A 27422-nucleotide genomic window follows, 5' to 3' on the forward strand; every position below is an offset into this window, starting at 1 on the left:
AAATAGCTTGGTAAATAGTGACAATGGAGCCCTCTAGAGCCGAGGATGGGTTGATTTTTTGTTTTGTTTTGTTTTCACTTTCTGGTACAATAAAGATAATTTCTACCTTGGTAAATCAGATCTGCAGTCAGCAGGCTGGAGATCTAGGAGAGCAAATGACGTAGTTCCAGTCCTGGTCCAAAGGCCTAAGAAGTAGAAGAGCTGATGTTGTGGTATCAGAATGAAAGCCAGCAGGCTCAAGACCCAGGAATAGCCCATGTTTAAGTCTGAGCCTGAAAGCAGGAAAAAACCTGATGTTCCAGCTCTAAAGCAATCAAGCAGGAGTTCTATTTTGTTCTAGTCCTTCCACTGATTGGATGGGGCTTATTCCCATTAAAGAAGGCAGTCTACTTTACTCAGCCTACCAATGCAAATCTCACTTGCACCCAGAAACACCCTCACAGATGCACATAGAATAATGTTTGACCAAATGTCTGGGCACCCTGTGGCCTAGTCAAGTTGACACATAACATTAACCATGATAGCGGTCAAGGTGGTTTACAGCATTGTTCAAATCACCCATGAATTTCTTGATTTTTTTTCTTTAACTCTTTTATCTATTGCTGAGAGCAGAGTGTTAAAATCTGTGATCATGAAATTGTCTATTTCTCCTTTTAGTTTAGTTGATTTTTGCTTCATGTATTTGGAAGTTCTGTTATCAGGAATGTAAATTTTTATGATTAGGCATATACACATTATTATTTTTTTCTTTTACTACATCTGTAACAAAACTGCATGCACATTATTTCTTCTAAAGAACTGACCCTTTTATTATTATCAAGTATCCCTCTATCCCACAATTTTTGTCTCAAATTTGCTTTTCTGCTCCTATAATGGCCACTCCAGCTCTATTATGCTTCTATCTTTTCTATGCATTTCTTTTCTTTTCTTTCTTTCTTTTTTTTTTTTTTTTTGAGACAGAGTCTCACTCTGTTGTACAGGTTGGAGTGCTGCAGTGTGTGATCTTGGCTCACTGCAACCTCCAGGGCTAATGTTTTGTATTGTATTGTATTTTTTTTGAGATGGAGTTTTGCTCTTGTTGCCCAGGCTGGAGTGCACTGGCACAATCTCGGCTGGGATTACAGGCACCTGCCACCATGCCCAGCTAATTTTTTATATTCTTAGTAGCAGTGGGGTTTCACCATGTTGGCCAGGTTGGTCTCAAACTCCTGACCTCAGGTGAACCTCCTGCTTCGGCCTCCCACGCCTGGGATTACAGGCATGAGCCATGGAGCCCTGTATCTGCATCCTGCTTTATCAGCAGGTTCTTCCTGTATCTTGTGCCAGTCTCTTATCTCATCTTGTGACTATTCTTGCCTAACCTTTTGGGCATGCAGCCCAATAGGTCTTAGCCTCATTTTACCCAGCTCTAGTTCAAGATGGAGTCACTATGGTTCAAATGCCTCTGACATCCCCTTATGTCAGTCAGAAGTTCAGACCTCTGGAACTTCTGACTGATTGGCTTCAAGTTGGGGTTCCCATGATTCCCTTTTTGAGTTCTATTAATTTGCTGGAGTGGCTCACAGAACTCAGGATATACTTATATTTACTGGTTTATTATAAAAGATATTGCTTTTTTTTCCCCTTTGAGACAGAGTCTTGCTCTATTGCCCAGGCTGGAGTGCAGTGGTGCAATCTCAGCTCCTTGTAACCTCCGCTTTCCAGGTTCAAGTGATTGTCCTGCCTCAGGCTCCAGAGTAGCTGGGATTACAAGCGCCAGTCACCACATCTGGCTATTATAAACGATATCACAAAAGATACAGATGAAGAGACGTGGTAGGGTGAGGTGTGGGGGAAGGGGTGTGGCACTTCCATGCCCTCCTGGGTGTGCCACTCTTCAGGAATTTCCATATGTTCACCAGTCTGGAAGCTCATGAACACTGTCCTCTCAGATTTTTATAGAAACTTCATGACATCAGCATTCCTTCCCGCAGGGTATAGGGTGGGACTCTCATGGGAGGGGCTTAAGACCCAGAGTCAGAAAGGTGGGGAACATTAGACTGGAAAAAGCGCAAGAGGTCAGAGTCCTGTTCCTGAGGTCTAACACACCCAACTTTATAACAAAAGACCATAACAAGGGCTATGGGAGTTATAAGCCAGGAACTGTGGACAAAAACCAATATATATCACAACACTACAGGCTATGACTTCTTCCAATCCAGCCTCTTATCCATTTTTCAAGGATAAGTTCATAATTTCTGGGCCTTCAATGGCCAAGTTTCTTGTTTTCCAGTGCACTGATGAGTTTAGTAATGTTAAGTATGTCTTTTTTGTTTTTTGAGATGGAGTTTTGCTCTAGTCGCCCAGGCTGGAGTACAATGGCGCGATCTCGGCTCACTGCAACCTCCGTCTCCCAGGTTCAAGCAATTCTCCTGCCTTGCTCTCCTGAGACACTGGGATTACAGGCACCTGCCACCACGCCCAGCTAATTTTTGTATTTTTAGTAGAGTCGGGTTTGTACCATGTTGGCCAGGCTGGTCTTGAACTCCTGACCTCAGGTGATCTGCCTGCCTGAGCCTTCCCAAGTGCTGGGATTACAGGTGTCAGCCACCATGCCCAGCCTAAGTATATCTTTTCTATCAGTCCTAGGGATTTATGGAATGAAGAGAAGGCTCCAACCACTGTGTATCAAACCCACTCTTTTTCTTTCTTCTCTCTCTCTCTCTTTCGAATAGTGATAACACAGATTTGATTATTTAGCTAAGGAGAGAAGGAATACAAGCAATTCTAAGTAAGATGGGCTGGGAAAGGAAAGTAGTACATTTTCAGTCATAGTAAAGGAAAGTTTTGGGAGTTCAGTGTTCTGATTATAATAGAATGCTAAGCCTGCTAAGTTTATAGGTTTGATTTCTCCCAAAATTCTGTTTATTTCATGTAGGCTTTGAATTTGCCTTGAATTTCTTCAGTATTTGCCTTGAATTTGAGATTTTTTTGGGTGGACTATGCTTTTAAACTTAAGATTCTAAAGTTGTATTCAAATACTGCCACCTTGTGGGTTATTCCTTGTTTCCCCATCCCACCCTTTAATCTGGTGGAAACATTTATCCAGCAGTTCATTTCAGGTTATGTCAATTAAGTCGCTAAGAGTTGTACTAAGAGCTTTACATATATGTAATCTCATCTAAACTTCTTAAGAACTTTATGAAAGCAGTACTATTACCCCTATCTCAGAGATGAGGAAACTAGGCCTATAGGGTTTATGTAACTTGCCTGACGTCTCACAGCTAGTAAGCATAGTAGTAAAATTTTATATACAGGCAGCTTGCCTCTAGAACCTTGTCTCTACTAGTAAAACTATCAAATCTAAAAATAAAACAGTGTGATACTTTATATGAATAAGTGATAGAAACAGTATAAAGGGAATAATCGTTAGGAAAGGCCATCTGGAAAGGCTTCACAGATATGTGAGGAGGTGGCCTTTTGTAAGTGAGGATTGGAAATATAATAATTCTATAGGAAGAATGGAGTCCATACACCTGGATCCAAAAGAACACAAATACCCTATGTGGCTCATTGTTTTGCCTGCCTCACCCTGCTTTCTTTTGGGGAACTACTCTTCACTCTGCTTTAACTGTGACTCTAATACAGGCTGTCAATCACAGTATCCTTGACACCTCACCTAATCTAAGCCGACATGAGTCCATCAGGTCCCTGGAATTTTTGTGCTTGAGACAGTGGGCTCAGTGCTATCTTCCCTAATGGCAAACCTGAGGTGAGATATGTGCTTTATGTGAGGTATTTAATTTATGTGTCAGACAAAAACAGAAAATCAAACACCGTTCTCACTCATAGGCTGGTGTTGAACAATGAGAACACATAGACACAGGGAGGGCAGCAGCACACACTGGGATCTGTTGGGGGGAATAGGGGAGGGACAGCAAGGGGTGGGGAGGTTGGGGAAGGATAACATGGAGAGAAATGCCAGATATAGGTGACGGGTGATGGAGGCAGCAAACCACATTGCCGTGTAGATACCTATGCAGCAATCCTGCATGTTCTGCACATGTACCCCAGAAGCTAAAGTGCAATAAAATATATATATATATATATATATGTATGTGTCAGAAAGTTGTAGTCAACCAGTGTTGTCCTGTGGAAGATGGTGTGGAGGAGAAGAGAATGAGGCCAAACAATAAGGTTCCAGTCATCTCTAGGCCAGCTGCTCTACTGATCTTCCTCTAATAACCATTCTTGTAGTACCTAATCAGGTTTGGGTTTCTAACCAAGTTCTAATATTTTCTGGCACCATCACTGTCATTTCCTACTCCTACACAACTTGAAAGACAGCAAAATACATATAATGATGTTAGTACTTTTCTTTTTTTTGAGACGAGTCTCACCCTCTCACCCAGGCTGGAGTACAGTGGCGTGACCTCGGCTCACTGCCACCTCTGCTGCCCGAGTTGAAGTGATTCTCCTGCTTCAGCCTCCAGAGTAGCTGGGATTACAGGCGCCTGCCACCACGCCCTGCTAATTTTCGTAGTTTTTAGTAGAGACAGGGTTTCACCATCTTGGCCAAGCTGGTCTCGAACTCCTGACCTTGTGATCCACCAGCCTTGTCCTCCCAAAGTGCTGGGATTACAGGTGTGAGCCACTGCACCCGGTCTAGTACTTTTAATTATAAAGGGTAGTACTACCAATGTATTTTGGAAAAATGGCATTTAGGGAGTTTATTTATAGATGCCATGTGGTTTAAAAACATTTCTGCGGTGCTTCAATCTTGATGCCTGTACTATTCTTTTTCTACTCCCTCCCCCATCACTGCAATCTTTTAAAGCCATCTCTGGTTTTATTTTTTACTTTAAGCCTACTTTAGAAACTCCAGTCAATTATTTTTCCAAACTTTGATTTTTTAATAATTTAAGTAATATTTAAATTATTGTAATGAAAATTACAAGTCAAAATGATAGAAATTAAGAATCACCCATAATCCCATCACAGAGACAATCATTGTAGATATATTTTGACCTATTCTTTGTGTAAACACAAAATATTTTAAAAAATCAAACCAAATGGCTAATTTTGATTTCTTCCTCCCTAACCACATCTACAACATATTTTTCATTTACTTGTATTTCATTTGTACATTTCCTAATTATTTTAATAGTTTGTTTTGCAAATAATCAGTAGCTTTGAAAGCATCTAATTTTCCCGGGAAAAAGGGAGCAATTCTACATCCCTTGGCTTGAAATGTTATTTCTTTCCTGCTTCATCTACTTATTTCCTAGTTATCTAGTTATCTGAGTTAACGCCTGCTCATTTTTTAGTTCATGTGTCACATCTTTAGGAAGTCAGATTAAATCTATCACAGTATTCTTTGTAATCCTTCTAAACGTTGCAATTTGATATGTTTGGGAATATCTGGGTCTACATGTATTTTTGTTCACTGTTGGATCCCCAGTGCTTACCACAAATTGCCTGAGACCTGGTAATTTTTACTTTTATTTCATTATTATTTTTTGAGACAGGGCCTCACTCGGGTTACCTGGGCTGGAATGCAGTGGCATGATGTTGGCTCACTGCAGCCTTGACCTCCCAGGGCTCAGGGTATTCTCCCACCTCAGCTTCCTGAGTAGCTGGGACCAAAGGCATGTGACACCATGCCTGGCTAATTGTTTTGTATTTTTAGTAAAGACAGGGTTTCACCATGTTGCCCAGGCTGGCGTTGCCTGGGCTCAAGTGATCCACCTGCCTCTGCCTCCCAAAGTGCTGATATTACAGGTGTGAGTCACCTTGCCTGGTCATAATTTTTAAATTAATGAATGCCTGCTTGGAATAATTCAGCCACTGAAGAAATTATTTATTAGCATTATTTATGAAGAATAATTATGTGCTACTAAGGCTCTCTGCTAAGTGTTATATATCTCTACAATTACATTTTCACAACCCCAAAATACATTATTTCTCCCATTTTGCAAATGAGGAAACTGAGGCTTCAGAAAAGTGAATTAACTTGCCCAGATACAAGAGACAGAAAAGTTATTAACACAGGTTAATGCATTTATTTATACTAGTAGCTTTATTTGCCATTATTGGCTTCTTTGTTCATGAATATAAAAGTCATCGTATGTAGCTTTTCTTTTTTCTAACATCCGGAGATACAACTTGAGCTTATTTTCAAAATCACTCGATTTTTACATTACAAACCGGTTTTTGTTTTGTAGGAAGTAGGGTATTTGGAATAAAGAGCAAAGAAACAATTTTGTACTGGGAAGGGCAGCAGGAGGGCTGGGTCCTAGTCTCCCTTTCTCTTTGGCTAAGCAGCTGTGTGGCTTTGGGCTAGAAATCTACTCTACCACAAAAAAGGCTTCAAATGAGAGCAAGTATAGCTCAGTGTGCATTAAGAAGACATGCGCAACTCCTTTCTTTTAGAGATGAGGTAGACGCAGTGGCTTGTAAAATTCACAACGTGCTGGTCAACATGGTGAAACCCCGTCTCTACTAAAAATACAAAAAATTAGCTGGGCATGGTGGCTCGTGCCTGTAATCCCAGCTACTCAGGAGGCTGAGGCAGGAGAATTGCCTGAACCCAGGAGGCAGAGGTTGCGGTGAGCCGAGATCGCGCCATCGCACTCCAGCTTGGGAAACAGCGAAATTCCGTCTCAAAAAAAAAAAAAAAAAAAAAAAAATTCACAACGTGGCAGAGCTGTACAGCCAACTTGTGACTCCTAGTGTCGTTTGTTCTGAGTCACACTACTCCTCCTTGAACAATCATTTACCGAGTGCTTACTGTATTAGGCATTCAAGCAGCAGTAGGTTTCCCATTCACTACCCTAGTATTGATTATTGGCTACTATCCCTCCTATTTTTCACTCGGCCACTTTTTAAATGGCCTTTAGATTCAGAGTTCAAGTGGAAAAAACCCAGTGCAAGCCTGGTGTCAGGCACTGAGTGGCGTGACCCGGGCTGGCAGCTAGTCCCACGGTGGCGATCTAAGAGGGCAGTGATGCCTTCCGACCAAGGGAGTGACTGCCAGATAATCCGGGTAGATAGCGAGCCAAAGAAGGGTGAGGCTGGGTCTACGGAGACGACACCTTTGGCTTTGCAGTGACCCTATATTAGGGCTATAGGAGGAAGCTCTTCTTTGCAAGACGTCTGTGCACTTGGCTTCTGCTGCGTAGTGACCGGGTATCCAAGGCATCTGGTCAGGTCTCCTTCTCCACTGGGGTTTAGCCCCTCTACATAATCTCCAGCTGCCTGAAAAGACGTTTCTAACTGAGAGATGGCTGGCCTTGAAAGGGACACTCCCATCACCGCTGTTGACCTAGAGTCTCCCGTTGAGGTCTGTCTTTCTCCCTTCCCCGCCCCCTGGCGTGAGCCAGCGGCCCCAAGGCCGGCGAGGTCAAGTTCCTTCGGGCCGCCAGAGAAAAGGCCACGGCAGAGGTTCTGCCACGCGAAACCTTCTGGGCAGGCACCAGCCAATCATCAAGAGGCATACACGAGCCCCAGCCAATCAGCGCTCGCCTTATTACTGAGTACCGCCTGCTCGGGTCCCTCCTCCACATCCCTCTTTCCGATTCCTGTAGTTGCGGCCGTATTGCAGCCGCCTCCAGAACTGACCCGGGTCTGGGGACGGGCCCCTCTGGCGCCCTTCGGTTTCTCTTATTGGCTTCACTGAGGATGAGTCCCTGTGTGGCTGTATGTGGACCCTGCGGAATCCACCGGCGCAGTTTCATCTAGCGACTGGTGAGGGTGGGCTCGGAACTGCCGGACCGTGCGAAGCCGCTTCCCTTCAGCCCCGGGGGCAAGGGGAGAGTATTCGCCTTCCGGAGAGTGCGGGTGGCTGCGGACGCCGGCGCAGGGGGACTGTGGGGAGGGGACTCTGCGGCCCCGAGGCCGCAGGGCTTCGCGCGAGGCTGCGCGGAGAGGGTCGAGTGGCCGGGGTCCCTGCAGCTGCTCCCTACCGCCCCCCTCAGCTATGAATGGCCTGTCTCGGTGGCGCGCTACGTTCCAGTCCTGCCGGACACGCCCTCCAGCGACATTGCATTCCTAGTTGTGATAGTTGTGTGGTGTCACTTTCCTTCGAGCCTTGGATTTGAAGCCGTTCCTATGGGCACTCATGTTCCTTATCCCCTTCCTGGAGTCACAAGTTTCAGTCCACCCTGGGGATACTGACTTTGTCCAGAAGCAGATCGTGAACTCTAATTAAAGTGGTCATTGCTGTGTAAAAAAGAACCGATTCTTTTTGGAGGGTGGGGGTGAGAGAGACAGAGAAGACAGGGCTTTTGTTTTTGTAATAGGCAGAGCTGCGTGGCTCAAAGAGTTTCAGTGTAGCTGTGGATTAGGTAACACAGGCCGTCCTTGACTCCTATTTTCCAACTTAGTTATAAAACTTCGGTGTGTGTTAGCCAGAGATTCATGTAGCACCTTTTAACTTACGCCTCGAAGTAGACCATTTGAAATTTATCAGAAATACTGAAAGGATATGATTTTTATGAGCAGTAGTGTTTCATTGCCCATAAAGTGGTGTAAATTCTCAGGCTTGCCAGCTCCTTCTTGATCATTTCTCTCCTTTTTGTATTTTGAATTCCTTGACTTTTATTTGTTTTAGAAATTGAAGCAAGGTAGATGAGGACAGAACTGTTTTCTAAAAATAATTACATTTGCAAACATTTGCAGAAACTTTAGTAAAACTAGAGTTTACTTCAAGAAATTTTGTAAGCCGGGCGTGGTGGCTCGCGCCTGTAATACCAGCTACTTGGAAGGCTGAGGCAGAATCGCTTGCATCTTCAGCTTCTGAGTCTCCAGCTGCCCTACCAAACTGCTTTTAAAATCAGTTCTTTTGAATTGAATTTCATAGTACTCTTTTCTCCTACACTATACTACTTCTCATTGAAATTTTTCTAACTACCTTTTGGGAGAGCAGTTTGGTATTGTAGAATATGTAGGATCAACAATGCTTTTGTGTTGATATTATTTTAGGTAGGCTTTTTAAACTTTCACGTGAATTTCCTCATCAGAAAATGAAGGTGATCATATTTACAGGGGCACTAATCAGGCTGAAATAGGGATTATATCTATGTAGAGCACTATGTATAATGTATAAAAGAAAATTTCATCTGTAATTATTGTTTCTTCTGTTGTTTAGGTTTGTTTTGCTTTTCTCACTTCCAAAGTATTGACCCCTTACTGTTCTTCCTAGTTTCCGTGTCTGTTATCTGATTCAAAAACCTGGGAATTACCTAACCACATCTTGTCAGTTCAAGATCCTAAGTATGTCTTTGGATGGCCTACCTTTTTTTTTTTCTCTCTAAGGAAAGGCACATAAGGCTGTTCAAAATCCTGTCTATTCTGTCTTCTGAATTATTTAGAAATTTTGGAATGGGCCAAGATGATTCTAGTTCTTTTATATTTACTATCCCCTCTGCCGCAAATGTGCTCTCACCCAGAATGCATATGGTACTCTTTTTTTTTTTTTTGAGAAAGAGTCTCACCCAGTCATTCAGGCTAGAGTGCAGTGGCATGATCTTGGCTCTCTGTAGCCTCGACTAACCAGTCTCAAGTGATCCTCCTACCTCAGCCTCCACAGTAGGTGAGACTACAGGGATGTGCCACTACAACTAATTTTTTTATATATATACATATATATATATTTTTTTTTTTTTTGTAGAGACGGGTTTCACCATGTTGCCCAGGCTGATTTCAGACTCCTGGGTTCAAGTGATTTACCTGCCTCAGCCTCCCAAAGTGTTGGGACTGCAGGCATGATTCACCGTGCTTGGCTGGTACTCACCTTTTAAGGCTTAGTTTATGCATAGTTTATACATCTCCTATAGAGAGTCTTCCCTATTCCTGTGTCACTTGTTTTATCTTGACCGTAGGTTTATAATCATGATATGTTTTAGTTACTTGCATAAATAAAATTAGTCTCTTCTACCAGACTGTTACTCTTTGATGATGGGAACCGTGTAATAGATGATAAGTTTTGTTCAGTCAGTACATACGTTAAACTAGCTATGCATCCACCTGAGTATTATCCATTAACCTGTATTTCATTTTATGTAAGATATTTAGATCCTAATTATTTTTATATTTCCAATGCCTTGTGATCCTACTGTGGATGCGCTGAAGAAGACAGTATAGTGTAGCAGAAATAGCATGGACCTCATTAAACAGATCTGTGTTTGAAGTCTGACTCCCTCTTTTACTGGTGGTATGATTTGGGTGGTTTACTTGTCCTGTCTGCTGTAAAGCATTCCATATGTATTAGGTGTTTAAATGTTTATTTCTTTTGCTTTATTCCCTTTCAATAAGCAGTTTTTGAATACGTAGCTAAGAAGTACAATAGGCATTAGAAATATGGGCCTGGAATTTGGGAGAAATATGTGAGCAAAAGACAGATTTGAGGATTTATAATCATGTGTAGGGTAGAGTTAAAAGCATGAAAAGGGTTGAAACTATCTAGGGAGAATATGAAGTTAGAGGACTGAGGATAGAACATTTGAGAGAAACCCAGCATTAGAAGGCCAGGGGAAGCGATAATGCCCTAGGAATAAGTGGTTGAGAGAGAGAGCCCATGCTTAAATGCCTCTGTGACTTCCTGCCCTTGCAGGATCTCTCTCTCTCTCTCTCTCTTTTTTTTTTTTTTTTTTTCTTTGAGATGGAGTTTCACTCTTGTTGCCCAGGCTGGAATGCAATGGTGTGATCTCAGCTCACTGCAACCTCAGCCTCCCAGGTTCAAGTGATTCTACTGCCTCAGCCTCCCAAATAGCTAGGATTACAGGTGCCCACCAACGTGCCTAGCTAATTTTTATATTTTTAGTAGAGTCGGGGTTTCCTCATGATGGCCAGGCTGGTCTCAAACTTCTGATCTCAGGTGATTCACTCGCCTCAGCCTCCCAAAGTGCTGGGATTACAGGCTCCTGCCACCATGCCCAGCTAATTTTTGTGTTTTTAGTAGAGATGAGGTTTCATCATGTTGGCCAGACTGGTCTTGAACTCCTGACCTCTGGTGATCTGCCTGCCTGGTCCTCCCAAAGTGCTGGGTTTACAGGCATGAGACACCACGCCTGGCTCAGGATCTCTTTTAGACTCCTTAAGGGAAGGAGGTTTTAAAGACATAAAGCAAGGAAGGTAAGTAAGATAAAAATTGAAAATATCCAAAAGCATTTGATAATTTGGAGGTCATTAGTAACTTTAGCGATAATGGTTTCTTTGGAGAAGTGGTAACAGTGATAATGAAGCTCAAACATGGATTTTGGAGTTAAAATTTATTATCTTTTTGTGACTGAATATACAGTAGTAATGAAAACTATTATTTTTTGTAGTTTTTAGTGCCAGGTACCATATTAGGTAGTTTCATTTTTCATTATAGTAACCCTGTGAGGTGGGTGGATTGTCTCTATTTTCAGATGAAGAAATGACTTGGAGAGATCATGTAATTTTTTAGTTATATAACTGATGACAGCTGACATTGCTATATTTGAATCTGTATATGTAAAACTCTAAGAAACCCTAGCTCGATCACTTCCATATTTATGTTCATAGTATTCTGTAGGTGCTGCTTTCTCTATATGATAGTATGGAATGCCTTTTATATTTAATATTCTTTTTTCCCCTTTAGATGTTTAAATTATATATACGAATGAATTAGGGAATTCTCTTCTGTTGTTTCTTAATTCTTTAATTTAAGCTTTGAGTGATTCACCAAAAAGTAGTTCCTTCCAGGTATTATACATACACTGAAAATAGAAAGATGGTGGGGTTTTAGAGCTAAAAAAATGAAATTAACTGGATGGACTATTTTACCACATACAGTAGTCCCTACTTATCCAAAGACACATTCTAAAACCCCCAGTGAATCCCTGAAATTGAAGCTAGTACTGGACCCTATATTTGCTATGTTTTTTCAATCTGATATCCAAGAGGGCTACTCAGTGACTATAGGGTTGGTAGCATGTACAGTATGGCAATGCTGGACAAATGGATGATTCATGTCTCAGGCAAGGTGGAGTGGTTTGGAGTGGGACAATATGAGATTTCATCATTCTGCTCAGAATGGCATGCAATTTAAAACATAAATTGCTTATTTCTAAAATTTTTATTTAATATTTGTGGCTGAGGTTGATTGTGGTTAATAGAAATCATGGAAAGCAAATGGATAATGGGAACTACTGTATCATGTTTTCCATTTTTAACTTTTTAAACTACTTGAGGTTTGGTACCTGTTTTTCTCTTTGCTACCATTTTTATTTGTTTTATTTTGTTCCTTTTTTTTTTTGGTTCAAATCAACATTTTAAGGGGGGAATGATTTTTATAAGGACTATATCTATATCAGATTACAGAATGTATAGGCTAGTAGAAACAGATTTGGAGCTATTAGGTTGGTGCAAAAGCGATTGTGGGTTTTGCCATTAAAAGTAATGGCCATTACTTTTAGAGTTTTGGTTATTGTTGTGTTGGTGGTAATGATATAGTTTTAGGGGGTATAGGTTTGGGATGGGATTCTTAGAAAGATGGTAGATTTGAGCATATTTATAGCTTGTGGGGACATACCTACTAGAGTGTAAAAATACAGCATAGAAGGAATGAAGGACTGGAAGGAAAGAGAGAAACTCCAGAGCACAACAAATATAGATTAACTTTAAACATTATAGTGGAAGATGGAGTAAGGATGACTGGCATAAATATAGGTACTGTAAATATGAAAGATTGACAGATTTAAGGAAAAAAGGGAATTAATGCATTTATGCCGGAGGTTGCAAATTTTTTTGTGAAAAAGCAGACCTTGGTGATGACTTTGAGTAGTAGGATATAAATAATTCCCACAAGTTTTGTATTCCAATAAATATGGAGGTAGTTGTGTTCTAAAGTACTTAAGGAGAGTGAGAAACAGATTTTGAATTTTTATTTTATCTTTTCTCCTTCTCTTACAGGTCACCCTTGCAATTATGGATATTTAAAAGAATCAGACAGTGTGGAGGGGGAGTTCCCCTCCTCACTCCCCCTTGGTGCTTGCCTCCAGGAATAATTTTGAAACTGTGGAATTTTTTTAAATGAGAAACTTGTATTTGATATAAACTTTATAGAGCTATTTACAATTTTTTTCATTTAAGTGCCAAAAAATTGTATAAAGATATATAGTTTTATACTATTGTCAGGAGGATTTAATTATCCTGAAAAGGTCATTTATTCTCTGTAACTCTTCCTCAGTTAGCACCTTTGTGTCCTGGCTTTTTCATTTTTTAAAACTAATTTTATCTAACGATTCCAAAGTAAGCAATATAAAAACAATTAGGATGAATTCACCCATGCCTGACTGCACATCAAAGTGTCGATCCCTGAAGCATGCTTTGGATATCCTTTCTGTGGTAACAAAGGGGAGTGAAAACCAGATTAAGGCCTTTCTCTCCAGTCATTGTTGCAATGCTGCAACTATCAAGGATGTTTTTGGCAGGAATGCCCTCCACCTTGTTTCCTCCTGTGGAAAGAAAGGAGTGTTAGATTGGCTTATTCAGAAAGGAGTGGATCTGTTGGTGAAAGACAAAGAGTCAGGATGGACAGCACTACACAGGAGCATTTTTTATGGACATATTGATTGTGTTTGGTCTCTACTGAAGGTAAGTGTTATTTGCTTATTTTAAACATATTTAGTCTGGAATATGTTTTTCTTAATCATTTTCATACATCCTACATACTTTTTGGAAAAGATTTGCATTTTTTTTCACTTGTTTGCTATCTCTTAATATTATAACTCATGTTTGGAATTAAAATTTCATATATCCTTTTTACTTAACTTTTTGTGATATAAAATTTAAAATGTTTATCAAAGCTTACTATGTATAATGAACTATTGGCCAATTTTGTGTTATTTATACATCTCATATCATTTTGAACTAAATTCCGTACATCATTTAATGAGCCTTATATATTATTAAAAGAAAAACTTTACATTAAATAAGGAAAATTTATTTGAGCAAAGAATAATTTATGAATCGGGCAACCTTCAGAACCAGAAGAGGCTCAGAAAGCTGTGCTGCAGCCTGAGCAGTGAGCTTTTATAGGCCAATGCAGAAGAAAGACAAAGAAAATATATTTAATTGGTTAGAGTGGAAAGACTCTAGTTAGAGGTTGGTTGGTGGTTTCTGATTGGTAAAGACTCTAGTTTCATTTTACTGTTTACTGGCTTTCTATTTGCTTACGTGTGAACTGCCCCAGTCTAATTTCCCAGTTGAAAATTTCCCAGTTGAAATTTTCATAACAATAGCTTTTAGTATTTAAAAAAATATGGTTTATTCTTAAATAACTATATTATTAACTTTAAAAGGATACTAGTTGTTGAACATTATTTAGGAATTGTGTTTTTGAGTAGTATGTTCATTTCTTGTTTAGTTAGCATATGGTATTTATAGTTCTAAAGAAACTGATAAGGCCGGGTGTAGTGGGTTATGCTGTAATCCTAGCACTTTGGGAGGCCGAGGTTGGGTTAATCACTTGAGGTTATGAGTTCAAGACCAGACTGACCAACATAGTGAAACCCCATCTTTACTAAAAATACAAAAATTAGCCAGGCACGGTGGCTCACGCCTGTAATCCCAGCACTTTGGGAGGCTGAGGCGGGTGGATCACTAGGTCAAGAGATCGAGACCATTCTGGTCAACATGGTGAAACCCCATCTCTACTAAAAATACAAAAAATTAGCTGGGCACGGTGGCGCATGCCTATAATCCCAGCTACTTGGGAGGCTGAGGCAGGAGAATTGCTTGAACCCAGGAGGCGGAGGTTGCGGTGAGCCAAGATCGCGCCATTGCACTCCAGCCTGGGCAACACGAGCGAAACTCTGTCTCAAAAAAAAAAAAATACAAAAATTAGCCAGGTGTGATAGTGTGTGCTTGTAGTCTCAGCTACTTGGGAGGCTGAGGCATGAAGAATCCCTTGAGCCTAGGAGGTGGAGGCTGTAGTTTGCCAGGATCGTGCCACCGCACTCCAGCCTAGGTGACAGGGCGAGACTGTCTCAAAAAAAGAAATTGATGGCCGGGTGTGGTGGCTCTTCCCTGTAATCCCAGCACTCTGGGAGGCTGAGGCAAGTGAATCACCTGAGGTCAGGAATTCAAAATCAGCCAGGCCAACATGATGAAGCCCTGTCTCTACTAAAAATACAAAAATTGGGCCGGGCGTGGTGGCTCACACCTGTAATCCAAGCACTTTGGAGGCCAAGGTGGGTAGGTCACTTGAGGTCGGGAGTTCAAGACCAGCCTGACCAAATGGTAAAACCCCGTCTTTATAAAAAACAAACAACAAAAAACAAAAATTATTAGCTGGGTGTGGTGGCACATGCCTGTAATCCTAGTTACTTGGGAGGGTGAGGCAGGAGAATTGTTTGAACCCGGGAGGCAGAGGTTTCAGTAAGCTGAGGTTACATCACTACTCTTCAGCTTGGGCGACAGAGCAAGACTCTGTCTCAAAAAACAAAATTGATCATTAAAATTGCTTAATTTATATAAAGTTTTCTTTCTAGTAGATTACATGTGTTGTACTGAATAGGCAAATAATGAAGTGTTTTGAGATACACTCCAATGTCATTTCACTAATGAATGCAAATTACAAACTCACTATCAGAAGTCATGAGTTTTAAATTTAACAGTTTTTTTTTTTTTGAGACAGTTTTTTTTTTTTGCTCTGTCGCCCATGCTGGAGCGCAGAGGTGCGATCTCAGCTCACTGCATCCTCCGCCTCCCAGGTTCAGGCTATTCTTCTGCCTCAGCCTTCCGAGTAGTTGGGATTACAGGCCCGTGCGTGGCTTATTTTTGTATTTTTAGTAGAGACGGGGTTTCCCTATGTTGGCCAGGCTGGTCTTGAACTCCTGACCTCAAGTGATATGCCCGCCTCAGCCTCCCAAAGTGCAGGGATTATAGGCATGAACCACCGTGTCCATCCTTAAATTTAACAATTTTTTTGTATGGGCATTTTGTCGTACAAGTTTGTGGAGGACACAGAAAAGAACAAAACAGTTCCGGTCCTTAAGGGACTTGTAGTCAAGTTAAGAAGCTTACCTTCAGTGTCTACACTTAATTTTGACTTAAAAAATATTTCTGTAGAGGCTTTTATGTGGTAACATTTACTGATCAGAAGAATTTTTATTATATAGTAATAGTAAAATATTCTTTTTTGGAGTTAAACTCTACTGATCTACTACTACTACTTACTGAATCATGTTGGACAAATTATTGAATCTTGAACCTCAGTTTTATCTATAAAAAGAGAATAATAATAGTACTTTTCTTGCTTTTTTCCCCCAGGGACTATCCATGAAGAAAAGCATTTCTAAGTTTGTTAATGGTAGAGTTGATTTCTCTTATATCTGAAAACTTGCGGCATCTGTTTAATTCCCTTATTGCAATTATAGGGAAAGCTAGGTTAGTAAGCGTTAAAGCATCTGTCACCTCCATTCTTACCCCTTTCCATCTGTGAAACCTTGGCTTTGTTGTTTTCAGTTTCTGCTGGAAAGTTGGATGACTGCCAACCCTGTTGAGCTTGAGAAGGTCCCTGGGTTTGGGTTTCCTGCCATCCTAGGGGTTGCCATTCAGGTGTTAGCATTTAGGGCTACAGTTTGAAATAGTTATGGTCTGGACTGAATTTTGGTCCTTTCCTCCCTTTGGAATTTTATTGCCCTGTGGAAATCCTCAATCACTCTAACCACCTTGGCTCATAGAAGCCAGGGAATTGTGCCTTGGCCACCTTGCCCTTAGCTTGACTCTCAGGTTAGCATCAGAGATCTGCTGATCAGTGATATCTATATAACAGTGGATGAATTCTACTGATAGTTTTCCCCTAAATCCTCTTTTGATCATTCAGCATTCTCATGTTGGTAGACTGTTTTTGTTCAGCATAGTTTTTTTCCTTTGACCTAACACTTCTTGAATTGGAAGGGGTGCAGTGATAGGTGTTTTCATGTCAGTTCCATCTCTTATGCCAGCTGTAGCACTTCAGGTATTATGGATTATCAAGAAGAAACCACACACGTTTTAGCTGAATTCGCATTTGATAAAACTTTACAGTTATGACATTTCTAAATTGCACAGTAAAATTGTCAGTTCCTGATTGTCAAAGATATAAAATCTTAACAGAAACTTGTTGCCTACAAAAAGTTGGAATAGAGACATTTTATCTTGTGCAGCTTTTTTTTTTTTTGGCTTCTAGATTCCATGACGGGATGCATGGGTGTTAAAGACTGTTTATGCTTGTGGGTCCTGCTGTATCTGTCGTTGCTATACCATTGCTCTTTTATACTGGCAGTTTACTTATTATTCTGGAATAACTTGCTTTAGTTTTTCTCATATGTAAACAGAAGACTTAACAGAATCCTAGGTTGTATGGATTAGATGATATACTAATCCTAGTCTCTGAAGCATTTGGACCAAATATTTTTTGAGTGCCTGATATGTGCCAGGCAGTAATCCAGGTGCTACGGATGTTGCAATGAACAAGACAGAATCCCTTCTTTGTTTAAGTTTTTATTCTACGAGGGGGAGATAAACCAAAACCACAATGGCTGGGAATAGTGGCTCACACCTGTAATTCTAGCACTTTGGGAGGCCAAGGCGGGCAGATCACCTGAGATCAGGAGTTCGAGACCAGCCTGGCTAACATGGCAAACCCTCATATCTACTAAAAATACAAAACGTAGCCGGGTATAGTGGTACATGCCTGTAATCCCAGTTACTCGGGAGGCTGAGGCTGGAGAATTACTTGAACCCAGAAAGTAGAGGTTGTAGTGCCAAGGTCGTGTCACTGCACTTCAGCCTGGGCAACAGAACAAGACTCCGTCTTAAAAAAAAAAGTAATGAACAAATAGGAAAATGCTTAATAAATGTTGATGTATTAAGAGTTCTTTTTGCGTGCCATGGTAACCACCTATGGTAACATAAACAAAAGCTATTGAAGGGGTATCAGATACCTCACAGAATAGAGAAACAGGCCATAAACAATTAACTGTAAATTATAAGTAAGAAAATATTCCTCAAACTAAAATAGAGTAAGTATAAACTAAATATAATAAACAATTAAAATTTTGTGTCCCTACTTCCCCGGATAACTTAATTTTTTTTTTTGAGATGGTATTTCATTCTTGTTGCCCCGGCTGGAGTGCAATGGCATGATCTTGGCTCACTGCAACCTCTGCCTCCCGGGTTCAAGTGATTATTCTGCCTCAGCCTCCCAAGTAGCTGGGATTACAGACATGTGCCACCATGCCTGGCTAATTTTGTATTTTTAATAGACATTAGGTTTTACCATGTTGGTCAGGCTGGTCTTAAACCCCTGACCTCAGGTGATCCACCTGCCTTGGCCTCTCAAAGTTCTGCGATTACAGGTGTGAGCCACTGTGCCCAGGCCCCAACCCTGATAATTAAATAGCGGGACTAGTAGTCTATTAAAATGATTCCTGGCTTATGATGTTATAACAGTGTCATTTGAATATCAAATAATGCTTAATTTTCTTTTTTCTCTGGTAGGAGGGCATCTGGCCAGTTTATTAGAGTACTGTGTGATCAAACCTTTATAAATAATAGACTTGAGGCCAGGCATGATGGCTCATGCCTGTAATCCCAGCTCTTTGGGATACAGAGGTAGGCCAGTCACCTGAGGTCAGGAGTTCGAGAGCAGCCTGGCTAACATGATGAGACCCCATCTCTACTGAAAATATAAAAACTAGCTGGATGTGGTGGCATACGCCTGTAATCCCAGCTACTCGAGAGGCTGAGAAACGATAGTCACTTGTACCTGGGAGGTGGAGGTTGCAGTGAGCTGAGATTGTGCCACTGCACTCTAGTCTGGATGACAAGAGGAAAGCCCTGCCTTAAAAAAAAGATGACATGAAAGAAGGAGAGGAGAATACAACCCTCTTCTGTCCCCCTGGAAATTATGTAGTCTCAAGATATTTTGGGGGGACAGGGTTTAAGGGAGGGCAAGCATCAGGAAAAGTAGCTCATACATGCTGAGCTTAATACCTAGGTGATGGTTTGATAGGTGCAGCTGTGCACACGTTTACCTGTGTAGCCATGGCACACACTTACCTGTTTAACAAACCTGCATATCCTGCACATGTGTCTTGGAACTTCAAAGGTACTTTGATCCTAACTTTCTTGGCAGTATGTGAGTGACAGTAGTCAGAGAGATACATTCACCTTAGTTCATTCACCTTAGCTCATAACCAGTTTGAAAAGATTGGTGCATCAGATGACTACTTCATGTCATCTTGGCTTCATCCCTTTTTTGTTTTTGTTTTTTGAGACGGAGTGTCGCTCTGTCACCAGGCTGGAGTGCAGTGGTGCAATTTTGGCTCGCTGCAATCTCCACCTTCATGTTCAAGCGATTCTCCTGCCTCAACCTCCCGAGTAGCTGGGACTACAGGCACACACCACCACACCCAGCTAATTTTTCTATTTTTAGTAGAGATGGGGTTTTACCATGTTGGCCAGGATGGTCTCAATCTCCTGACCTCATGATCTGCCCACCTCAGCCTCCCAAAGTGCTGGGATTACAGGCGTGAGCCATGACACCCGGCCCCTTGGCTTCATCTCTTACTCTAACCACAGATGTAGTGTCCAGTTGTGCATAGGCTGTTAGCAGCATTGTGTAGGTATAACCTGTACGTGTTTCTGGCATGTACTATATGCTTCTTATTTTATGCTTCTGTGCTTGCATTCATGCATAGCCAACTGAAAGTACAAGAAAAGTTAGGCCCCTGTAGAGCAATAATTGTACATTTATTCTGTGACATACTGTATAAGGCTATTAGAATGTCCTGTCAAGATCATGCACAAGTGTCCTTAGTGGCCTACTTGTTAACATATTGTATTGATTTTCCCTCTTTCCTTAATTTAGTCTCCTGGTCACTTGCTGCTACTTCCTAGGATCTCTTCTCAAGGATATTACCTGCATGCAAGTCTTTATCTTATGCTCTGCTTTTGTGGAAGAAAGTCACAACTTTCCTATATTTCCTGATAGACATCTCAAATAGGGTTACCACTGTTTTGTACTGGACTATCTGGGTAAAATCCATCTGTTCCTTATAGAGCATTGGCATGAAATGTTCAGGCTTATAAACTTGTTTTATACTTAGATGCTTTAAATAAGCTTATAAATGAATTTACCTACTATTATGGGGTGAATAGAGTTTATTAGAAATCTGTTGCTATGAGGCAGGAGGAGATCCTTTTGTCTTTTTTTTTTTTCATTAAAATGTATTTATCGAGCATCTCTCCCACATCTCATCAATGAATAGAATTTGTAGAAGTATAAATTAAAAAGTAAAGATTTTAATAACTGAACATCCTACCTATTTCAAGCCCTGTCCTCTTGGTTTCTCTCTTTTTAATTAATTAATTTTTTTCTTTTTTAAAAAATTGAGACAGGGTCTTGCTGTGTTGCCCAGGCTGGTCTTGAACACCTGGCCTCAAACAATCCTCCAGCTTCTACCTCCCAAATTTCTGGGATTACAGGCATGACCACTATACCTGTCCCTGTGTTCCTCTCAACACACTTGAATTGATCAGACTCTGGCATTCAAACTGTGAAAATCCATTTCCAAAATTCGGATAATTAGTCAACAGTAGCATACTTCTCCCTGAAGATGCCCTTATACGATAAGCTCCTGCATGACCATATGTAGAGATACAATGATTCCCATAATTTCTTTTTTTTTTTGAAATGGAGTCTTGCTGTATTGCCCAGGCTGGAGTGCAATGGCACAATCTTGGTTCACTACAACCTCTGCCTTGCAGGTTCAAGCAATTCTCCTGCCTCAGTCTCTTGAGCAGCTGAGATTATAACATGACAGCATGCAACCTGGAAAACTGGGCTAAGGAGCTGATTATTTCATTGATGGGGGAAAACCAGGAGACATTTTTTTTTTTGTTTTGACAGAGGGTCTTGCTCTGTTGCCCAGGCAAGTGGTAAAATTTTAGCTAACTGCAGCCTTGACCTCCTGGGCTCAAGCGATCCTCCCACCTCAGCCTCACGGGTAGCTGGGACTATGGGCACACACCACTATGCCTGGATAATTTTTTTATTTTTTGTAGAGACAAGGTTTCACTATTTGCCCAGGATGATCTAGAACTCCTGGGCTCAAGCAATCCTCCCTCCCCAGCCTCCCAAAGTCCTGAGATTACAGGCATGAACCCAGGATGCTTTTTTTTTATATACTCCTTTTTCTTTTTATTAAAATGTCACAGCATGCCTAGAGAACAGTTTATATGGCTGCATAAAGCCTGAAACACTAGAAGAAAACTAATAAAAAACCACTGGTTAAATACACAATTATAATTACTGATGTCCTTTCAATTAAATCCTGTGTTTTTAAAATGAAAAACACGCAGCCTGGTACAAATATCCACATTTCAATTTGCGATCTGCTGCATTGGCATGAGTTTTGGTGAAACTGCAAAATCACACCCAGTACACTTCTGTATGTCATCCACCGTCAGGCCTTCCCAGAGCACAGAGTCAGCCCTTTCTTCTTGTCCACATCAAACATAGCCTTTTCAGTAGTAATCTGGTTGACACATTGCTTTCCAGTCAATGGTAATGTACATTTCTCCATGATTTTATGTGCATTTCCCTTTGCAGAGTGCTCCATGGTGACCACCACTTTGGTTTTGGCACTGGACAGTAAATCCATAGCACCTCCCGTTCCTTTCACCATCTTCCCAGGTATCATCCAGTTGGCTAGGTCACCATATTTGGAAAGTTGCATCGCTCCTAGCATTGTCAGATCGACATGTCCCCCTCTAATCATTGCAAATGATTAGTCGCTGGAGAAAAAAGAGGCTCCTGGAAGAATAGTAACTGTTCCTTGCCTGCATTGATTAGATCTGCATCAGCTTCATGTTGTCGTGGATATGGACCCAAACCCAGAACTCCGTTTTCACTTTGAAGATGAACAGTCATATTTGGGCTGATAAAGTTGCTGGCCAGGAGAGGGATTCCTATGCCCAAATTAGCATACATGCCATCCTCAAACTCAAGAGTGGCCCTCTTGATGATTCGTTCCCTTATGTCATCTCCAGGTTTAGCAGATTTGGCTTCTCCATCTCCCTCTTTCCGGATTGATAAACGCTCAATTCTTTTCTCATATTTTTCTCCCTTTATAAGGCGATGTACATAAATCTGTGGAGTATGGATGTCTTCTGGATCAAATGCTCCAATATCCACAATTTCTTCAACCTCTACCACCGTAGTTTCTGCAGCTTTCCACATTGGCAAGTTGAAATTCCTTGCACTTTTCCTGAAAATCACGTTTCCTGCTCGGTCTGCCTTCCAAGCTTTCACCAAAGCAAAATCCCCTGTAATTACTTCTTCCAAAATAAAGTGCTGACCATTGAACTCCCTCACGTCTCTTGGCTTACTGGCAATGGCAACACTGCCATCTTTGTTGTGTTTGATGGGCGATCCTCCTTCTTGTACTAAGATCCCATACCCTGTGAGGGTATAAAATGCAGGAACTCCAGCCCCACCTTCACGGATCCTCTCTGCAAGTGTGCCCTGTGGTGTCAGCTCCACTTCTAATTCACCAGATAAGTACTGTCGTTCAAATTCCGCATTTTCTTCCACATATGAAGAAATCATACGTTTTATCTGATTGGACCGAAGCAAAAGGCCCAAACCAAAGTCATCAACCCTTGCATTGTTGCTGACTGCAGTTAGTCCTTTTACTCCAGTTTTTAGTAAGGCACCTATAAGGTTCTCTGGAATTCCACATAGCCCAAAACCACCAACCAGAACGGTTGCACCATCAGCGATGTCTTTTACAGATTCCACTGGATCTGTATAAAACTTAGTACGTTATGGCAATGAGCACTGGTGGAAAAGGAGCAAACACATCCCTTGTACCAGGCTCCCGCTGATCCGCGGGCAGAGGCGCAGAGCCGAAGCCTGGAGGAGAGGAGTTTGAGAGCTGCCATCTTTGGGCCGGGAGCAGGAGGAGGCTGGAGCGCGTGTGTGAGTGTCGGTCCCAGGATGTGATTCTATAGGCTTGTCAAGTGATGCTTGTTCAATTTCTAAGTGTCCTTCCTCATATTGATCAAAGTGATTACCTGGGAAGTGTCGGTCCTCGTAGAAGTGGGAGAAGCGGTCCACCATTTTGCCGCTGTCACTCCTCTCTGGACGACGCTCTACGGTATGCTCATTCGCTCCTTCCCTCCGGTGACACCCACCCCTCCCTGGTTCCCTGCCTCCTCCCACGCCCCCCAGCTGAGGGAGGGTGCCAGAATGCGCCTCCTGACTGGAGCCCTATGGCGCGAGGCGGACACATCCGATTTGTCTTAAGTAACCCAAACGGCATTCCAACATATTACCATTAGAATTTAAAACCTTCATTGTTCATTGCAGTCTATAAGTACCTAGGTAAGCTATGTGTGTATAGGCAGTGATGACTTAAACTAGTTAAAATGGGTAAGTCTAAATAAATGTTGAAATACTTAAACTGTAAGCAAACATTAAAATTATTCTTGAAAAAGTTCATTTTATACTATCATGAAGTAACAATAATCTGAATTGAACATTGCTCTCTTTTTACATCATGTTTAAAAAGACACAGAGACAGAAAAGTGTGCTGATAGGGATGGGGTGTACTAACTACCTTACGTAAGTGAGACAGAAAACATTTTGTGTTTGAATTTGAATTGTGAGTACTACAAATTACAAATTACTTTAAATTTCCTCCTAAAACACACATACATGGACACACCTACTATGTACTCATAACAATTAAATAAAACACAGAAACACTCATTCGATTTTAGATACAGTCTAACTATATGTGAATTACAGGAGGCCACAATTAAACAGTGATATAAAATTTAAGTAGACAGATAAGAAAATATATATTACACATATAGAAATAAAAGAATATGGCCAGGCGCGGTGGCTCACGCCTGTAATCCCAGTACTTTGGGAGGCTGAGACTGACAGATCACCTGAGGTCAGGAGTTTGAGATCTGCCTGGCTAACGTGGTGAAACCCTGTCTCTACCAAAAATGCAAAAAATTAGCCAGGTGTAGTGGTACACGCCTGTAGTCCCAGCTACTTGGGAGGCTGATGCAGGAGAATCACTTGAACCTGGGAGGCAGAGATTGCAGTGAGCCAAGATTGCACCACTGCATTCCAGCTTGGGTGACAGAGCGAGACTGTCTCAAAAACAAAAAAATAAAAGAATATAATTATCTTAATATCGGTAATAGATATAGTAGAATTTAAGATGAAAAAAGATGAGCTGTGGATGATTGCATTATAAAGATTAAATCCTAATGTAAATATTATACTGCCATTGCCTTGAAATCTTTATAGCTATTATGTGTAAAAACATGGAGTATGGCTCTTTATTTTATTTATTTATTTATTCGTTCATTCATTCATTCAGGTGGAGTTCTCTTTTGTCACCTAGGCTGGAGTGCAGTGGCGCAATCTCAACTCACTGCAATCTCCTCCTGGGTTCAGGTGATTCTCCTGCCTGAGCCTCCTGAGTAGCTAGGATTTCAAATGTATGCCACCACACCCAGCTAATTTTTATGGTTTTACTAGAGACGGGGTTTTACCATGTTGGCCAGGCTGGTGTGGACCGCCTGACCTCAGGTTGTCTGCCCACCTCCCAAAGTGCTGGGATTACAAGCATGAGCCACCATGACTGGCAAAGTATGGCTTTCTATTATTTATTTATTTATTTTCTATTTGTACTTAAGGAGTTAGATTCTGCTTTTGTGTATTTATTTATTTTTTGAGACAAGAGTCTTGCACTGTCGCCCAGGCTGGAGTGTAGTGGCGCGATCTTGGCTCACTGCAACCTCTACTTCCCAGATTCAAGTCACTCTCTTGCCTCAGCCTCCCAAATAGCTGGCATTACAGGTGCCCGCTACCACGCACAGCTAATTTTTTGTATTTTTAGTAGATAAGGGGTTTTACTGTGTTGACTAGGCTGGTCTCAAACTCCTGACCTCATTATCCTCCCACCTTGGCCTCCCAAAGTGCTGGGATTACAGCCTTGAGTCCCCGCGCCCAGCTGAGTATGGCTCTTTAAATGTGAAAAGAGTTATATGTTTATGTACATATGCACTCCCACATAGACACAGACCCAGAGCTAGGGACTTATAGGCATCAGAACTGCATTACCATCAAAAATGTTCACATGCAGTTAGTTTTTATTTAAAATTTACCTTTTTTATTTCTTTACATTTTCTGGTCCTTCCTTATTCCAGCAAGAATTGGATATTTGATTTTTCTTATTCTCTTCAGTATGTGAAAGAAAAATGTATGTGAGTATGAGAGATAATTGTTATTAATTTTTTTCAGTGTATTTATGGGCTTGATCATCTGACTTTTTTGATACATAAGAATAGGAAGTTACTGATTATAGGTAATTGGTAAAATATATATATTTATGTATGTTTTTCTTTTTTTGTTTTAGCATGGTGTTAGTCTGTATATTCAAGATAAAGAAGGCTTGTCAGCTTTGGATCTTGTAATGAAGGATAGACCAACTCATGTAGTATTCAAGAATACTGGTAAGAAAATTTGACAAATGGGCCAGACATGGTGGCTCACACCTGTAATCCCAGCACTTTGGTAGGCTGAGGCGGGCAGATCACTTGAGGTCATGAGTTCGAGACCAGCCTGACCAACATGGTAAAACCTCTTCTCTTCTGAAAATGCAAAAATTAGCCAGGTGTGGTGGTGGACACCTGTAATCCTAGCTACTTAGGAGACTGAGGCAGGAAAATCGCTTGAACCCAGGAGGCGGAGGTTGCAGTGAGCCAAGATCATGCCATTGCACTCCAGCCTGGGTGACAGAGCAAGACTGTCTCAAAAAAAAAAAAAAAAAAGTTTTTACAGAGGTATTCTATTAGGGTACAGCTTAGCTCAGAAAATATAAATGAAATTTTATTCTTATTAAAGTTGTGGGGAAGAGTTGTTTGGTGTGGATATCTGCCAAGAAATTTTACTTTGGTCTATGTTGGATATTTTTTGTTTCATATTCAGAACACTTTTATTTTGCATTTTAAAATTTCAGTCCATATTTATGTCTAGAAAAGTACAATCTAAAATGAGAAGACTGTTAAAATTGTAACTACTATAAAGTAATTGATGTATATTCAGAAAGTAACATCAGCATTTGAGGTAGAGGGAAAAAGGAATGGAAATTAGTATTCTTTTTGTTGTTGTTGAGTAGGGTCTCTGGAAATTATTATTATTTTTGTTGTTGTTGAGATAGGATCTTGCTTTGTCAGTCAGGCAGGAATGCAGTGGCTCAAACATGGCTCATTGCAGCCTCAACCTTCTTAGCTTAAGCCATCCTCTTGCTCCAGCCCCTCAAGAAGCTAGGAATACAGACACATTCCAGCATGCCCAGTTAATTTTTGTATTTTTTATAGAGATGAGGTTTTGCCATGTTGACCAGGCTGATCTGGAACTCCTGGACTCAAGTGATCCTCCTGCCTCAGCCTCCCGAAGTGCTGGGAATGCAGGTGTGAGTCACTATGCCCAGCCAATTTTTTTTTTTTTTTTTAAAGACAGAATCTCACTCTGTAGCCCAGGCTGGAGTGCAGTGGTTTGATTTCAGTTCACTACAACCCCTGACTCCCGGATTCAGTGATTTTTCTGCCTCAGTCTCCTGAGTAGCTGGGACTACATTTTTTTGTATTATCGGTAGAGACAATTTTCACTGTATTGGCCAGGCTGGTCTTGAACTCCTGACTTCTCAATCTGCCTGCATCAGTCTCCCAAAGTGCTGGGATTACAGCCATGAGCCACCACGCCTGGCCCCAATTATTCTTTTATTCACACATTCTCAGTTTCACTTATCCCTCCAGTTTGTTTGCTCTTTGAGATTTGGCGGAAAAGAAAAGATTTAATTGGAGCACTATATAGTTTGCATTTAACTAGTAAGCAAGCTAAGTAGGGGCACATTCTGTATTTTTACTTCTACCCTGAATACTGCGTTGCAGGTAACAGTGATAATTCCATTCTAGGACTTTATTTGTCTTCTAAAATAAAAATGAAGATTTATGTCGTGAACTTAGCTGTGATTTTTATTCCAGTTTAATGGGCATCACCCTAATCACTAGTGTGATTTTGTGTCTGTGAAATACAAAGTATTGAAAGTTAGTGTTCCTGTACAAACAGTAATATCACATTTGCTACATTTAGAACCTTTGTGTGTATGGATTAATAATATCTTACATTTGATAGAGTTCTATATATTATTTTTATGGAAACTAAGTAGATATGGCAAGTGGTATTTTTACTCATTTGGCAGTTAAACTTTAGCTGCTAAAGAAACAAGGAACAGCCTGGGCTGAGTGGCTCATGCCTGTAATACTGGCACTTTGGGGCGCCAAAGTAGGAGAATCACTTGAGCCCAGGAGGTCAAGACTGGCCTGGGCAACATAGT

General features: G+C 41.0%; 1 protein-coding gene and 1 pseudogene across 3 annotated transcripts in view; one reads left to right on the forward strand and one right to left on the reverse strand.

Annotated features, from left to right (window-relative positions):
• The first annotated feature begins 7542 nt into the window (after window positions 1-7542).
• Window positions 7543-27422, forward strand: part of IBTK (inhibitor of Bruton tyrosine kinase) — an 82375-nt gene continuing 62495 nt past the window's right edge. Inside the window, exons 1-3 of one of the 3 annotated variants that reach the window (XM_012468852.2) lie at window positions 7543-7725; window positions 12916-13599; window positions 25440-25536. In XM_012468852.2, coding sequence (XP_012324275.2) covers window positions 13279-13599; window positions 25440-25536 — 418 coding nt within the window. In that variant the 5' untranslated portion in view covers window positions 7543-7725; window positions 12916-13278. The remainder of the gene's footprint in view (window positions 7726-12915; window positions 13600-25439; window positions 25537-27422) is intronic. The other 2 variants (XM_012468853.2, XM_012468854.2) reach the window with 2 other exon arrangements.
• Window positions 21187-22941, reverse strand: LOC105728460 (succinyl-CoA:3-ketoacid coenzyme A transferase 1, mitochondrial-like; annotated as a pseudogene).

Source organism: Aotus nancymaae, unplaced genomic scaffold (assembly GCF_030222135.1).
Source record: "Aotus nancymaae isolate 86718 unplaced genomic scaffold, 86718_ANA_hifiasm-v0.15.2.pri h1tg000040l, whole genome shotgun sequence".
NCBI classification, from domain to species: Eukaryota; Metazoa; Chordata; class Mammalia; order Primates; family Aotidae; genus Aotus; species Aotus nancymaae.